Genomic DNA, 16163 nt, shown 5'->3' with positions numbered 1-16163 from the left:
TATTTAGTTCCAGCATAGAATTTTACATGATGTAATCGACTAGCAAGGGGTGAAAGAATGATTCAAAGCATGAATTTCCAGATTTTACTGACTGAAAGCAATATGGCTTTATACTGGCGAAAAAACTATATTCTATGAACATACACACACACCCCCACCCAAATGCATGCAATAACAAGTTCTTGGTTGTCCCAGCTCTTTTTTGATTTCTCATGCCCCTATTCTCTGCCATTACTGTAGGAAAGATCTGAAGATAATTCATTTTGTCAGTGTAGAAAGAGGCTGGGTCACTAACAGTGCATAGCTCTAGCCAGCACCGCCTTTCTAAAAGGAAATGACAAACAAGAAACCACAATTTGATAACCTAGCAATTCTAAAGTATATCTCTTTGCAGAATTTTAGAACCTCATTTTCCTTTTGTGCTCCTAAAATAACAAAGAATGGGGTTTTAAGACGTTTAGTTTTGTGCCTTTTAAAATAATTTTTCACATGTTAATTTTAATTTCTCAATAGGAAATCTACTTACAATGACTTTATTAATCTCTATCAGCAACATATTGTGTTTTCTAAGTGGTGTAAGCAGAGACTGAAATAGTAATTTTATATCCACATGGTCAGGAGAAGTAACTACTTATTACTACTGTATCAAAAACAATTTCCCCAGGAAAAGCAAATCACGATCAGTCCTTACATGGAGCCGGGGGAGTCAAAGAAGGGAGATTGGGGCTGCCAAGCTGTAGCTCTTGGCTGAACCAAAGAAAGGAAAGTTCCTTTTAGAAGCATCATCATTATACCTGTTCAGCAATTGATCCCCACCTCCCAATTCCTACCAGCATCAAGGAACCCATCTCTTCGTGAAACAGTGGCCCCATCTTTCTCGTGCTAATCCTCAAGTCACCCTTTCACTGTGCCCTTTGAAATCCTTACTGCTGAACAGTAGTTATACCCTCTATATTTTTCTAAGGGGCTTACACACCTTACCTTAACTGAAACCTGGCTTTTCTCTGAGACATTCCTTCTCCTTCAATCTGAAGTTGAAGTTCACTTATGAGTTCACTTGTGCTTCTATGGCCCCCTATTTTGAGGCCACTGGGCTGGGTAGCATCGGGAGAGTTTGTGCTTTCAACTCGAAACCCTATCTTCTTTGAAGCCTGAGGCATGGCATAGACAGGCTCTTCTACCCTTTCAGCATCATGCATCCCCAAATCCCTCCTCGGTCACTCCTTCTACCCCCTCAGACACACAGGCACCAGCCCATATACACATTCCTGAAAAACACTGGGACCAGGTTCACCTTACCTTCTGACATACTGTTCGACACCCTAACAGTCCCTCAACGTCCTTTCCTTCAAAAGCCTTCCCTTCCTCTTCACCCCGTAACTCCCTCACACGGCCACATCCTGAGATTTAACATCGTTACCCTGAAATACTTAACTTTTAAAATTTGGAATTGCAAGTTATTTTTTATTATTTAATCACAACATTCTATTCCTTAAACTGTCTGGCAACTCCCTCCAGTTAAACCCTATTGGCAACTTCTTTTAAATATGTTCCTCCCAGGGATGCAAGAGTTTGGGCTCTGGAGCCAAACTGTCTGGGCTTGGATTCCAGTTCCACCATTCACCAGTTACATAATCTTTGCAGTTACTTAACCTCTCTGTGCTTCTCTTTCCTTATTTGTAAAATGGTGATAACAATACATCCCTCATATAGTTGTTAGGATTCCATGTTTAAACACACGTAAGCACTTATAATAGTGTCCAGTATATAGTAAGTACTCAATATACATTAAACATATAATCTTTTTGATTTTCATACCATGAAATGCACACACTTGAAGGATACAGTTCACTGAGTTTTGTCGATTTCATACACCTGCACACTACACCCCATCAAGATACAGAACATTTCAATCACCCCAGACAGATCTCTTGTGCAGCTTCCCAATCAATCTCAGCACTCATCCCTCTCAAGAGCAACCATTAATTTCTTTCATCTTAGATTAGTTTTGTCTGTTCTTTGTACTTTATATAAATGGAATCACAGTAAATGGCTTCTTTCACTCAGCATAATATTTGCGGTTCATCAATGTTGTTGCATGTATTGGTAATTCATTCTTGCTTTGCTGAGTGTACCCCACTCTGTGAATAAACCACAATTTGATTGTTCGTTCTTTGGTTGGACATTTGGGTTAGTTCAAGATTTTGGCTATTATGAATAGAGCTGTTGTGAAATTCGGATTTGTGTACATATACTTCCATTTCTCTGGTTACACAACAAGAAGTGGAACTGCTGGATCAAAGGGTGAATGTTTAACTTTATGAGAAACTTCCAAATGTATTTCCAAAGTGGCTGTACCACCTTCCATTTCCACTAGAAATATATGATGTTGCTTTACATCTCAACAACGTTTATTATTTCTTGTCTCTTTTATTTTAGCCATTCTAGTGAGTGAGGTAGTGGTAACTGTGTTTTTAATTTGAATTTCCCTGACTGATGGTATAGAGCTTTTCTCCATGTGCTTATTTGACCCACTGTATAATCTTTGTGAAGTGCCCGTTCAATTATTTTTGCCTCTTTTTTTTGTTATCTGTGCTTTTGTTATAGAGCTGTAGGATCTATTCTAGATGTACGTCTTTGGTCAGATAGAGGTATTAGGAATATTTTGTCCCAGTCTCTTCATTTTCTTAATAATGTCTTTCTGATGAGCAGTTTTAAATGTTGTTGAAGCCCATTCTGTCAATTAATTTTAATGCTTTCCAGGTCCTAAGAAATCTCTTAAAGTAGCTTTATATTTTTAGTATTTAAATTCAGCTCTATGATTCATCTCAAATTAATTTTTGTGAATGGTAAGAAGTACGGGTTGAGGTTCATTTTTTTCTTCCATATGGATACTCAGAAGTTTCAGTTTTTGAAAAAAAGATGCTCCTATCCCTACTGAATTGCTCAGGTGCTCTGGTTGAAAATCAATTGACTATACATGTGTGGGTCTGTTTCCGAACTTTCTATTTCAGTCCAAATTTTCTATTGGTATCCAAGCCAATAACACACTATCTTGATTATAGTAGCTTTACACCAAGTTTTGAAATCACAAGGTATAAATTTTACTTTTTGAAAATTGTCCTGACTATTCTAGGTCCTTTGAATTTCCACATAAATTTTAGAAGTAGCTTATTAATTTCTGCCAAAAAAAAAAGCCTGCTATGATTCTGACTGGGATTAGATTGAATCTAAAGATTTACTGAGAGAGTATTGGCATCTTAACAAATATAGTCTTCTGGTCCATAAATGTGTCTCCATTTATTTAGATCTTCTTCCACTTCTCTCAGCAATGTTTTATAGTTTTCAGTGTAAAGGTCTAGCATATATTTTGTTAAATTTATTCCTGAGTACTTCATATTGATGCTATTGTAAATAATTTTAAAATTTAAAATTTTCAATTGTTTATGGCTATAATACACAATTTATACAGAAATATCTAGAAATACAATTGATTTTAGTCTACTAACATTGTATTTTGTGACCCTGCTAAACTCACTTATTCTAGTAGGTTTTGTTTAGTTTTTGTAGATTCCTTAGAATTTTCTACATAAATGATTATGTTGTCTGCAAAGAGAGAAAGTTTCATTTCTTCCTTTCCAATCTGTACATTTTTTATTTCTCTTTATTATCCTCTTGCACTTGCTGAGACCTCCAATACAACGTTGAACAGAAGTGGTCAGAGTGGACATTCTTGCCTTGTTCCCCATTTTAGGGGGTAAGTAGTCAGTATTTCACCATTAAGTATGATTTACTTGTAGGTTTTATATCTATAGAGGCCCTTTATCAGGTTGCAGAAATTTCCTTCTATTCCTAGTTTGATGTGAGTTTTTATCATGAATGGTTAACGAATTTTCATCACATGATTTTTCTGCATCTATTGGGATAATCTTACGATTTTTTTCTCCTTTATTCTGCTATGGTGATAAATTATATTGACTAATTTTCAAATGTAAGACTAAGTTTGAATTCTTGGAATAAACACCACTTGATCATGATGTTAAGGATCCATGTGTCCATGTTCATGAGTGATACTGATTTTTAGTTTTCTTTTGGGAATTAAAATGTCTTTGCTGGTTTTGGTATCAGAATTATGCTGGCCTTATTTTCTTAAATGAACTGAGAAAGGTTCCTTCTCCTTTACTATTTGAAACAGAGTGTTTGAAATGGGTATTATTTTTTCCTGTAAATATTTGGTTAGAATTACCTATAAGGCTAGCTGAATCTGGATTTTCTTTGTGGGAATGTTTTTAACAACAAATTCACTTTCTAAAAATAGATACAAAGCTATTCAGATTTTCTGTTTCTTTTAGTATCAGTTGTAGTAATTTGTGTCTTTAAAAGAATTTTCCCAGTTCATCTAAGTTATCAAAATTTTTGGCATTAAATTGTTCATAATATCCTCTTATTTTCCTTTTCCCCACTTTCATTCTTGATATTGGCAATGTGTGTGGTCTTTTTCTTTTGATTAGTCTAGCTAGTGGTTTATCAGTTACCAAGTCTTTTCAAAGACCCAATTTTTGGTTTCATTAGTTTTCTCTATTGTCCATTTTTTATTTCATTGATTTATTCTCTTGATTATTTCTTTCTGCATACTTTAGATGCTTCATGTGCATCCCACAAGATTTGGTACACTTTATTTTCTTTACCACTTAAAATTAGTTAAAATATCTGTTAAAAATATTTTCTAATATCCTCTATAATTTTTCTTTGACTTACAGGTTATTTAAAAGTATGTTGCTTTATTTCCAAGTACTTGGGGATTGTTCAATTATCTTTTTGTTATTAATTTCAATTTAATCCCCTCGTAGTCACAGAACATACTTTGTATGATTTCAATCTTTTTAAATTTGTTGAGATTAATACAGCCTAACATATCATTCATATTGGTGACTATTCAATGTGCATTTTAATATAGTGCATATTCTGCAGTTGTTAGATGAAATGTTCTAGAAGTGTCAAATAGGTCAGGTTGAATGATACTGTTTTCCAACTTTAAGGATTTTCTGTGAATTTCGGAGAGGGGAGTGTCGAAATTTTCATCTATAACTGTGTATTTATCTTTCCCTCTTCAGTTCCATTAGTTTTCGTTTCATGCATTTTCAAGCACTGTACTAGGTGTGTACACATTTAGAATTGTTTATATCTTCCACATGATTGAACTCCCTTATCATTATGAAATATGCCTCTTTACATAATATTCCTTGTCCTGTAGTCTACTTTGTCTGATATTAATATAGCCACTCTAGCTTTTTTACGGTTAGTGTTTGCATGGTATATCTTTTTCGATTTATTAATTTTTAACCTATCTGTCTTTAGACAATATGCACTTCTTATAAACAGTATACAATTGTGTCTTGCTTTTTATTCAATCTAACATTCTCTGTCTTTTAGTTGTTTTAGTCCATTTCCACTTAATGTCATTATTTTTGATCTGTCTGATTTTAAGGTTAACATTTTTCTATTTGTTTTCAATTTGTCCCATCTATTCTTTGTTGAGTTCTCCTTTCTTTTGGATTGAATATGTTTTTAGTGTCCCATTAATTTCCTCAGTTGGCTGATTAGTTACTTTGGTTTTTTTTCAATTGTTGCACTAGAGTTTGCAATATGAATCTTTAACTTATCACAATTTAACTTGGAGTAATATTAGAATATCTCATGGATAAGAACCTCATAAAACTATACTACCATCTCCACCATTCTTCATGTTATTATTGTCATGTATTTTACTTCTACATCGTTATTATTTTTGCTTTCAATAATCAAATGCTTTTAAAGAAATTATGATACAAATAAAGAATCTTTTAGATTTACCTACATATTTACTATTACTGGGGCTCTTCATTCTCTCATTTAGATCCAAATTTTTACCTGGTACATGTTTTTTCACCCTGAAGAACTTCCTTTAATATTTTTGCAGTGCAGGTTTGCTAGCAATGAAATTTTCTCAGCTTTTGAGTATGAAAATATTTTTATTTTGCTCCAATTTTTGAAGAATATTTTCACTATATAAAAAAGGTTCTAGATTGATAAGCTCAAAAAATTTTTTTCCCCAGAATCATGCCACTGTCTTCTTACTTTCATTGCTTCTGATGGGAAGCTGGTGATATATTTTATATAATGCATTTTCCCCCCTCTGGCTACTTTTTAAGGTTTTCTCTTTATCATTGATTTTCAGGAATTTAGTTATGACACACCATGGTGTGATTTCTGTGTATTTTTTAAATATCTCTTCACTCTGGCCAGAACTCGAATATCTCTCAGCCCTGTGTGTCACAGCTGCTTATTAGGTGTTCTATTCCCAAGGACTGGTCTTTGCTTGCTTCATGGGGTCCAACGTATGCACACACAAAGATTCAAGAGGACCCTGATGCAAAGTTTCAGAGTTCCTTCTCTCTGATACTCTAACCTACAAATTCCAGCTACCTCAGTAGTCCTTAATACCAATCTCTGTCTCTACTCAGCAAGATTCTGTGCTCTGTCTAGGCTCCCATGTCTGTACTGCAGTCCACAATGGGCCTTCAGAAAGCTTGGGAATGTAGGACTTATCTCATTTGTTTCTCTCCTTTTAAAGTATGTTGCTTGTTGTCTACATGGTTGAAGCGTTATTTCAAATATCTTCTCAGGTTTTATATTTGTTTATAGCAGGAAGGATAAGTTGGTACCAGATATTCTGCCATGGTCAGAAACTGCAATCTAAACAGTCCTATAAATTTAAGTGCCTACCAGACATTTCCCCTGTTGGTAGCACATCTATTGGCTAATTCCCAGGCCTAGATTAATTCAGTGCCATTTTCTCCATTTTTCACTTGGTTTTACTCCTGAAGTATTTGTTATATTGTCCTCCTCTTCTATTTCCTTGCTACTACACTAATTCAGTCTTACATGTCTCCCATCGACTTCTGCATAGTCTCTTAATTGGTCTCTCTATCTCTAGCTCTCTCCATTCTGACATTGTACTTATCTTCCAGAATACAGACTATATAATGAAACTTCTCCATGTTAAAACTTTTAAAAAAAATCTCTAATGGACTTTTTAAAAACTCAAACTTCTCAAGACAGCTTTCAAGGTCCTTCAGGGTATCATCTAGCCTTCCTTTCCAGCATTGTAATTCTGTACATTCCCATTATACATCTCAGTTCAGGGATCAAAAGCGACATAAACTTTCATGCTTTTGTTTTGAATATTCACAGTTTAGCACAAATATCTCCACTACAACAATCCCCAACTTGACTAGACAAGTCTGATATTTTCCTTTGGCAGCATTTGGTTCCTAAGACTAGTCTGTTGTTTCCTACAGCCCATTATCATTAATCATTTATATGTTTGCCTCCTCTGCCTATTTTAATCTCCTTGATGAGAAACACTGTGTGTCATTCACCTTTGGATTTATATTATTGGGCACAGACCTTGGCCTACATTGGCTCAATAAATATTTGTGAACAGAAATAAACTGTAAGTTCATAAGTTTATTATGACACCATCTTCACAAGTTAATAAACATTGATTCATTTCAAGTAAAATAAAAACAATATCAACCAACATTAACTGAACACTTATTATGAGCTTGGTACTATTCTAAGTAACAACTTCTTTAATCCCAGCAAATTCTCTATGATGCAGGTTCTATAATTGTCACCACCTAACAGATGAGGAAACTGAAGCAGAAAGAGATTAACTGATTTGTCCAAAGGCCCATAGACAAGAAGTGACAACCAGAATTTGAATTCCTACAATCTAGCTCTAGAGGCCACACTTAACTCTAACAATATCCCACCTGTTCATGTGATTTGAAAATAGAGTGAACCTAGAGTTAGGTAATCATCTGTTTTCCAGAACAAACTTATGTTTACGTAGTTGTTCCTATTTCACACAACCATTCAGGGTCAGCAGAGAAAGGCATGGAACTGCTCTTCTTTTCCCAAATCTCTTCAACACACATATTAGACTGACAGATGAGTAGAGAGAGAAAAACAGGTATTTTTAAATGATATGCACATGGGTGAGATGAAACACTTATAACCCTCAAATAAGCACCACAAACAGGGGATTCTAGGTTAGAATGACTTCATTGAGAGACATTCTCTAATTGTATCTTAAATTTGTATCTAAATGGTCTTGTATCTAAAAAATCTACCTCCTCCATCCCTGTTCATTTGATGACACTCAAGAAATTACATACTGTTAAAAACTCAAAACTTCCAAATCATTGGCTCCGTGGGAAAAATGACCTTTGAGGGGAAATTTTAAAAACATTATGCCACACTTTCAGTTTATAATAAAAGCTGTAACATATCCCACTAGAGTTGTGGTTCAAGAAAGTATAACTCCTAAACAGTAATTTTATCTATTTAAATGACAAACATTGGGTATTTGAGTGGTAAAGGTTACTGAAAGATTTTGGCATTGTGATTTATCATATTTCTTCGTTATATCTCCAATGAATGATTCATTCTCAATGATATCTCCTACCTATATCTGAATTTCCTATTCAAATGGAATTAAACTGACTGTGCATTAATGTATACTTCGGTGGCAAGACATTGGTGTTCATCTGATACCACCACTGACTAATTGAAATTAAATTAAAGAAGTAAGATTGATTTCTTGACTAAGTGGCTATTGTTTAACCTGATGGTTATTAATTTTTAAAACTGTTCTTGTCATTGAAAACCTAAGTTAAAAGTATAAATTATTGTAATTTAAATGTTAAAGTGAATCCTTCATAATTCAGAATAATATAAAAAACGAAATTTTTTATTTGAAAGGTTGAACATTTAGAGGTAACTGGAACAGTCAGTGGCCTCTAAATAAATATTCATATTGGTGTGGCTATAAAAGTATTAATTTTATTTGCTGCCTCTGGCTATGTAAAGGCCTTAGCTAAAGAACGAAGGCAAAGTGGACCATTTGGCAATTATATTCTAAATCAGGGGGTGGAAACTATACGCCCAGAGGGCACAGGCAGATAACTTAAGTGAGAGAAGCAGGAAGGGTCTGCAGACACCACATTCCTTATGAATGGGGAGGACTCGACTTCACAGGAGAGCTGGAAGCACCATTAAAAGTGTGCAGTCGCCACTCAGCTCCAGCTGACTGCTCGCTGAACAAGAAAACAGACTCAACGTTAACTTCTGATTTTTTTTAAAAGAGGTCAGAAATTCAGGAATTTTATGTGAAATCCAATTTACAAATGTTAGCTGAAGCGCTTTTAAAATATTACCTTTTGAGGTTGACCACCAAAATATCTACAGTTTCCCAAAAGCAGAAGGAAGTAAAGAGTGCTTTGGTAAAAAGCAGAGAACCGGGGCCAACATCACACAAACACCTAGGAAGACCCCAGGGATGGCATTTTGAATGGGTGGAACGCTCTCCATCACCTTGCTGCCCTCTGTAGAATATCCCCTGAAACATGACTCAGCTTTAATTCAGTAAGGGCTCACTGGGAATAGACTCCATGAGCAGTGGGAAGAAAAGAATTGCTGTTGGATTGGGAGGAAAGCGAGGGGAAATGAGAGCAAGTTTTAGAACTGAATTTCTTAATATTTGTTTGAATATTCCTAGACATTTCTGGAATCGCCAAGCACATTTAGAAAGCTTATATAATTTGTCCATGATAAACTCATTATTTTATCTCCTATGTCTGGATGCATATTAAGACTTGCCAATCCATTTGACAAACACTCATTGAGCACTTACTGTGTGCCATATACTGACAGGGACTAGGGATAAAAGCCAAATAAGGCGTGCTTATAGTCAAAATGGGGAGACAGATAAGTAAACAGATGATTAAAGTGCAGGGTGAAGAAGTGTTATGAGGATTATGAATTTGTGAATGGCAATGATGAGCTGTACTCAAAAGATCTAATCCACAGAGGAGTAATCATGGAGGGCTTCCCAGAAGCAGCAGCACCTAAAGAACAAACAGGAGCTATAATCCTTATGTAGGGCTTAGTCTATTCCAGGGATTGTTCTAAAAGCCTTATGTTTATTAACTGATGTAAATTCCCACAACAACCTTAATAGTTCCTCATATTATCTGCATTTTATAGATGAGGAAAATGAACACAGGAACGTGCAGAGTCACATAACCAGTGAGTATCAGAACTCAGATGCTATGCTCTTAACTCTTACAGATTCTTTACATGTTTATATCTAACAAAATATAGAATCATCAGAACATACTACAAGTAGTTATGATTTGATGATTTCAGTGGGATGTGGAATACTATAGAAACAAATACCTTGTCTTTGCTTATTGCTTAGCACTGTCTCAAATGTAAGTGAGCAATTCTTTCTAGATTCAACCACATTCAGAAGGAAAGTTCTAGATATGTTGTGACTGTTTTGCTTTTTAAAATTTAGCATGAACTAAAGTCACCTAAAGAGACCAGTTTGACTTCACACTAGGATCTTTTTTTAAAACAACTGCATGTAACTTGTGTCCGCATCTCCTTTCTTTGACATTCTCTACTGAGTAATCTGGCTGGGGATGGGAAAATGAGGCAGATAGATGAGTTTTGGAACACTGCCCCACAGGAGCTATTATGTTTATTTTTTACTTTTAGTTTAAATAGTACATTTCTTGTGTCATTAGATACTTGGTGCTGCGCATTTATTAAATATGAAAGATCATTCAGTCAGCTTCACTTCCCGTCTCAGCAAGGTTTACTTGTGATAGAAAGATAGTATTTCATTTTCAAATACTGTATTCCCACAAATGCCACTGGATGAAGGGTACACTGTGTGTGAGGATTACAGCCACGCACAGAATGATCAGATTCAATTTTAATAAAATATCCGGAAACTTCACAGTTTGCTAATTGACAAGAGTGACTAAACTCACAAAAGCAAGGTAATAACAAATTTGATTAATTAACCACACACAGAATAGTGTATTGGTCTCACATATGATTTAACTCTTGGAAACCACTAACACTGAACTCTAAACAATCTTAGAAGAATAAGGAAATCAATATCTAAACATGTAAGAGCATGAATAAAATTTTATTTGTAAGGTATTTCCTTAATGTCTTAGATGATTTAACTTTAATAACTGAAGTATTTGAATTTAATCTTTAAGCATTTATGAATATTTAGTACAAAATGAATTTTTAAAAAAACTCTACTGAAAACAGAAGCCATCAACTTATTCCACAATCCAGTTTCTATCTGTTCCTGGGCTGCCAATTTCTAAGCTTCTCAGATTCAAAACCTCAAACTTATCCTTGACTCCTCTCCTCATATCTACTCCAACATCAAGCCCAGCAGATCTGCCTGTTGAAAGAAATGGTCAGCATGCACACAATGTCCTCACCTTCCATTCCCTTAGCCCACTGCCCTGCCTCCTTCTCAACACACCAAAACTTCTCAGTGAAGTTACTAATGGCCTCCCGATTGCTCCATCCCCCAAATACTTTCACGTTTTGACATTCTTCCTTACTGCACCGTCCATTGTTTCCACGACACACCCCTCTACTTCACATCACTTTCTCATTGCTGCTCTGTCTCCTTCACAGATTCTTCTCCCTTTGCCCATCCCTTATACTGGGTAGGCCCTTGCATTTCCTCCTTTGGTCTCTTTTGTTGTTGTTGCCCTTCTCTACTCTCTCTGCAGGCAATTTCATCCATTCCCATGACTTTAACTACCACTTATATGCTGAAGAACCCCAAATATCCAGACCCTCTCCAGGACTTTAACATAGATGTACCTCCACAATTCTCAGTCTGAATGTCTCAGAGACCCTTTAATCAACATTTCCATCTTCCCTTTCTAAACTTGAAATTTCTCCTAGATTCTATATATTGATTGCATCATCAGTCATCTAAACTAGAAAGCTGAGAGTCATACTTGACTTTTCCTTTTTCTTCATTTCTAACATCTAATTAATCTTCAATTAAGACTTTTAGTTATCTTTCAACTCTGTTCCTTCCTCTCCATCCTAATTGATATTTTCCAACTTTAGGACCTCATCACTTTTACCTAGATTATTCATCTACCTAATCGTCCATCCCATCCATCCATCCATCCATCCATCCATCCATCCATCCATCCACTTACATACTTGTTGAGTGCCTAGGAGGAGCCAGGTACTGCTATAGATACTGGAAATACAAGGGTGACAAAATGAGACAAAACTCCTGCTCTCATGGAGACTACCTTCTAGTGACAACTGCAGTGGCTTTCTACCGGGTCCTGCTGGCTTCCAGTTTCATCCTTCCCACCCACCCTCCAAAGTGATGTTCTATCTAACATGCAAATCTCACTATGTCACCCCCTTCTATTGTAAGCCTTTCAGTAGCTTCCTATCACCCATGAGATGAGTCCAGGCTCCCTGGCTAGACATACAAGGCCCACCAGGAGGTTGCCCCTGCTTACTTCTCAGCGTTACCACTTCCCCACTATTCTGGTCTCTCTTCAGCAACACTGGATTACTGGACTTGCCTGCCCACCTCATGTAGATACTCTTAATGTTGCTCCTGCGTTCTAGGAACACTCCCCTCACTTAAACTGGTTGACTCCTTCTCATTCTTCAAGGCCCAGTTCAGGCATCCCCTTCTTCAGAGGGCCTTCTCTGACCACTCCCTTTGTGCTCCATAGTCCACTGTGGTTCCTGCTCTCACAGCATGTACCACTTTATATGGGAAAGGTCTGTTTACATATGTCTTAGCCATTTGACTACTACTGCTACAGCCCTAGTCCTCATTAACTCTAATCTAGGTTATTGCAAATGTTCTCCTCATCTCCACTTTCTACTCCCTCTAAACCATTCCAAATATCACTACTAGATTAATCTTCCCAAAGCACAGAACCGACTGTGTGTTCTTCTTCGAATCAAAAGTTTAATGGCTTCCTTTTCTCTACTATCATGGTTCCCAAAGAGTGGCACATGCACCATTTGTGAAGTGATTTCAAATGGTGCATGGGCACAGCATTAAATGACTCTGGATCATAGAATAAAAAATTCCCTTTAGTAGTTTTCTTTTCATCCTAACCATGTCAAAGAGAAAGCTTGGACATGTTTCCAACCCTTGATAAACTCTTTATAACAAAGAGTAGGCCTCAGGACAGATCTCTAAACAGGAAAACAGTACTTAGCTGGACTTTAAAACATTGTTTTCTTTTCAGTTATTGTTGTGGTTACATTTTATTTTTGGAAAGTTACACTGGTTTTCCATTTGTAACTGTGATATAAAGTTTTCTTCTAAAATAAATTTCCTGGGGCCAGCCCAGTGGTGCAGCAGTTAAGTTTGCACGTTCCGCTTTGGCGGCCCGGGGTTCACCGGTTCAGATCCCGGGTGCAGACATGGCACTGCTTGGCAAGCCATGCTGTGGTAGGCATCCCACATACAAAGTAGAGGAAGATGGGCATGGATGTTAGCTCAGGGCCAGTCTTCCTCAGCAAAAAGAGAAGGATTGGTGGCAGTTAGCTCAGGGCTAATCTTCCTCAAAAAAAAAAAAAAAATAAAATAAAATAAATTTATTTAAGCCCCCCGCAAAAGTGAGCTGATTTAAAAAACAGTATTAAGTACATACTGGGACAGGTAGTACACAGACATGGTAAAGTCATGAGAGTAGCACTGACATGACTGAAGTTTGAGAAAGACTTGTCTGTCAAATGAGGCCCAAGCTTCTTCACCTATAACCTATTGCTCACCTACTTATACTGCTTTAGGTCTTTACTGCTATGCTGCTTTAGGTCTCAGACTACACAGATCTCCCAACCCATTATCAGGCTGCAGTATTGTAGGACTTTTGTTCCCTTAAGGCTATGGTTTTTTTAATCAGGCAACAACGAGCAATCATTTTCTGTTCTCTAAATATGTACCAGTTTCCGGCCTCCATGCTTCCACTTGTGCTGTTCCTTCTCCTTGGAATATTCGGTTCTCATATCTACCTATTGAAATCCTACAGTCCTTCCAAATCCATGCTAAGTGCAATCTCCTCATGAAGACTTTCCTCATCCTGCAGTCAGATGGATTTCTTTCCCTTTCATAAAACCAATAGCACCTCTCTCTCCACTGTGCTTCCTATCACGGTTTTGGTAGTATTCTAGATGTTCAAATAATTATATTCGCCCACCTAGTCAATTTTAAACTCTTTCTTGGGACAGAAAGGAAGAACGTGAATTTTATTCACTTTTTATACCACCATGGTAGTTAACAAAGTGCCTTATACACAGAGTAAGCCCATAATTAATATTTGCTGAACTGAATTTAATATTTGAAGCAACATTCACGTGATACTTACAATTTTGCGCTTGATCATGAAGAGTGGGATTTTTGCATGAAGAGGGGTTGAGGACAGTTCCTTATGGACGGTTGATAAATACAATCTTCTTTTGATGTTCCCTAAATCAGTAATTCTTAAGAAACAGAGAGGAGAGAAGAGAGAAAAATTCCCATCAATGTAATAACCACTTCTTTGGATAATCATCAAAATGATATAATTTATCATATAGGCCCTTTCCAACAGGGAGATCAAACATAGAATTTAAAAATTGCCCTTTTCTTTCAAGAAGTAATAAAATTTCTTCCTTAAATTCAAAGTGCTCACAAGTCTGAATGTATAAATTCACTTAATATGCTAATTTATTTCAGTACTCTACACTAGATTTCCACAGTCTTCTGGCATATGAAAAAATTCAATTTATATGAACTGAGAAACTGCTAGCCTTTAATAACCATACTTGCTCCAGCCCCTTAAACTTGTGTTATCTTGGGACATACTGTCACCTACTAAATAAGAAAACATTATGGGTTTCTTTCCCTAAAAATGCAGCTGTCATTTTATATAGGCTCTTAGTCTGCTTAGAGACAGACACAAAACACTGACTGTCGGTTTCACTTCCTAAGCACATATCTTCGAACCAGGAATATAATACACAAGCTTATTGCTCACTATTCAGGTGAACCTGCAGAGACACCAAGGACACTGAATTGGAGCATCTTTAATAGATTTAGACCACAGTCATGATCACAAAGATGAGGTTTGCTTCAAATTGATAGAGGCTCATTTTTATGTTCTGCTTCCTTTAGGTCTCAGAGGTAACACAGGAGGCTTAAAATCTCCAGAGCTGTCTCAGGCTGCTATACTGTAGAACTGATGCTCCCTTAAAGACTGTCCTTTTGCTGGAGAACAGTGATTTTTTTTCCCCATTTTTAGCAACTTTGTCTAGATGTACTAAGTGCTAATTTTCTACAATTAGCAATCCTCCCAAGGAGACGACATTTCATTCAAATACACTGCTACCAATATTTATAGTGCAATTAATAATTTTTTAAATCAACATAGCCTTTTCTATAGCTCTTCCTTGCCTCCCCTCCCACTTTTCTAATTTCATTATTTCCTTCCTCTAAAATACTCCACATATTTTTCTGTAGAAAAACTATCACTGAACAATGTTGAAAATAAGTACAATAAAAATTAGGTGAGATGATTTCAGAGTATGCCCCAGACCTAAAAATTCTACCCTACCTGCACTAGACAATACCATAAATTCACTTAAAAAGCAATAACGCCTTTCAATCCATAGTCAGAGGTAAGGTTTCAAATGCAAAAGTGTTAACACTACTTTAGTTTTCCACTTAGATGTAGAGGTAAATGCGGTGTAATATTTGCCCCAAGGTACTGTCTCCAAAGTGGATGAGCACATGGGGAGGAGGGGTGATAGACAACCATGCACTGAAGTGCAGAAGCAAAATGTTAGAACTAACTTTCACCTCATCCTCTTAAAATGTTATTTTTGAGCATGTTTCATTATATAGTAGTACAGAAATATATTTATATATTTTTGAAATAAATAAATGTACCTATGTAGTTGGTGTGCTCAAACATTTTATTAATAGGATTCAGGATCAAATATGTTTAGAAAGCATTGTCATAAAGCACGCTAGTAGGTCTCTTCTGTAAGAAGTTCTGATTAGGGCATAGAAAGAAAGACGATATAGAGATTCTGGGAAGGAAAAGAAAACAAAAACTCCCTTGCCTCAAACAGAAAGTTTCATTGTATCAACCAAAAACTCATTTGAGACACAGTTTTATTACAGGCTTGCTTTGCTTATAGGGATAAGATTATGTCATTTTTATTTGAATTGGTAAGGATCAAAGTCCAAAGTGAGG

The 16163-nt window shown here is 36.2% G+C and overlaps 1 protein-coding gene across 6 annotated transcripts in view; it reads right to left on the bottom strand.

The window, feature by feature from the left end:
* Positions 1–16163, bottom strand: part of CFAP20DC (CFAP20 domain containing) — a 234197-nt gene that overhangs the window by 130754 nt on the left and 87280 nt on the right. For all 6 annotated transcript variants that reach the window (XM_046638094.1, XM_046638134.1, XM_046638109.1 and 3 more), the window contains one exon: positions 14292–14406. In XM_046638094.1, the coding sequence (XP_046494050.1) occupies positions 14292–14406 (115 nt within the window). The remainder of the gene's footprint in view (positions 1–14291; positions 14407–16163) is intronic.

This window comes from Equus quagga, chromosome 1 (assembly GCF_021613505.1).
Source record: "Equus quagga isolate Etosha38 chromosome 1, UCLA_HA_Equagga_1.0, whole genome shotgun sequence".
NCBI classification, from domain to species: Eukaryota; Metazoa; Chordata; class Mammalia; order Perissodactyla; family Equidae; genus Equus; species Equus quagga.
The sequence above is the reverse complement of the archived record's forward strand: the minus strand, read 5'-3'. Positions and strand labels throughout refer to the sequence as shown.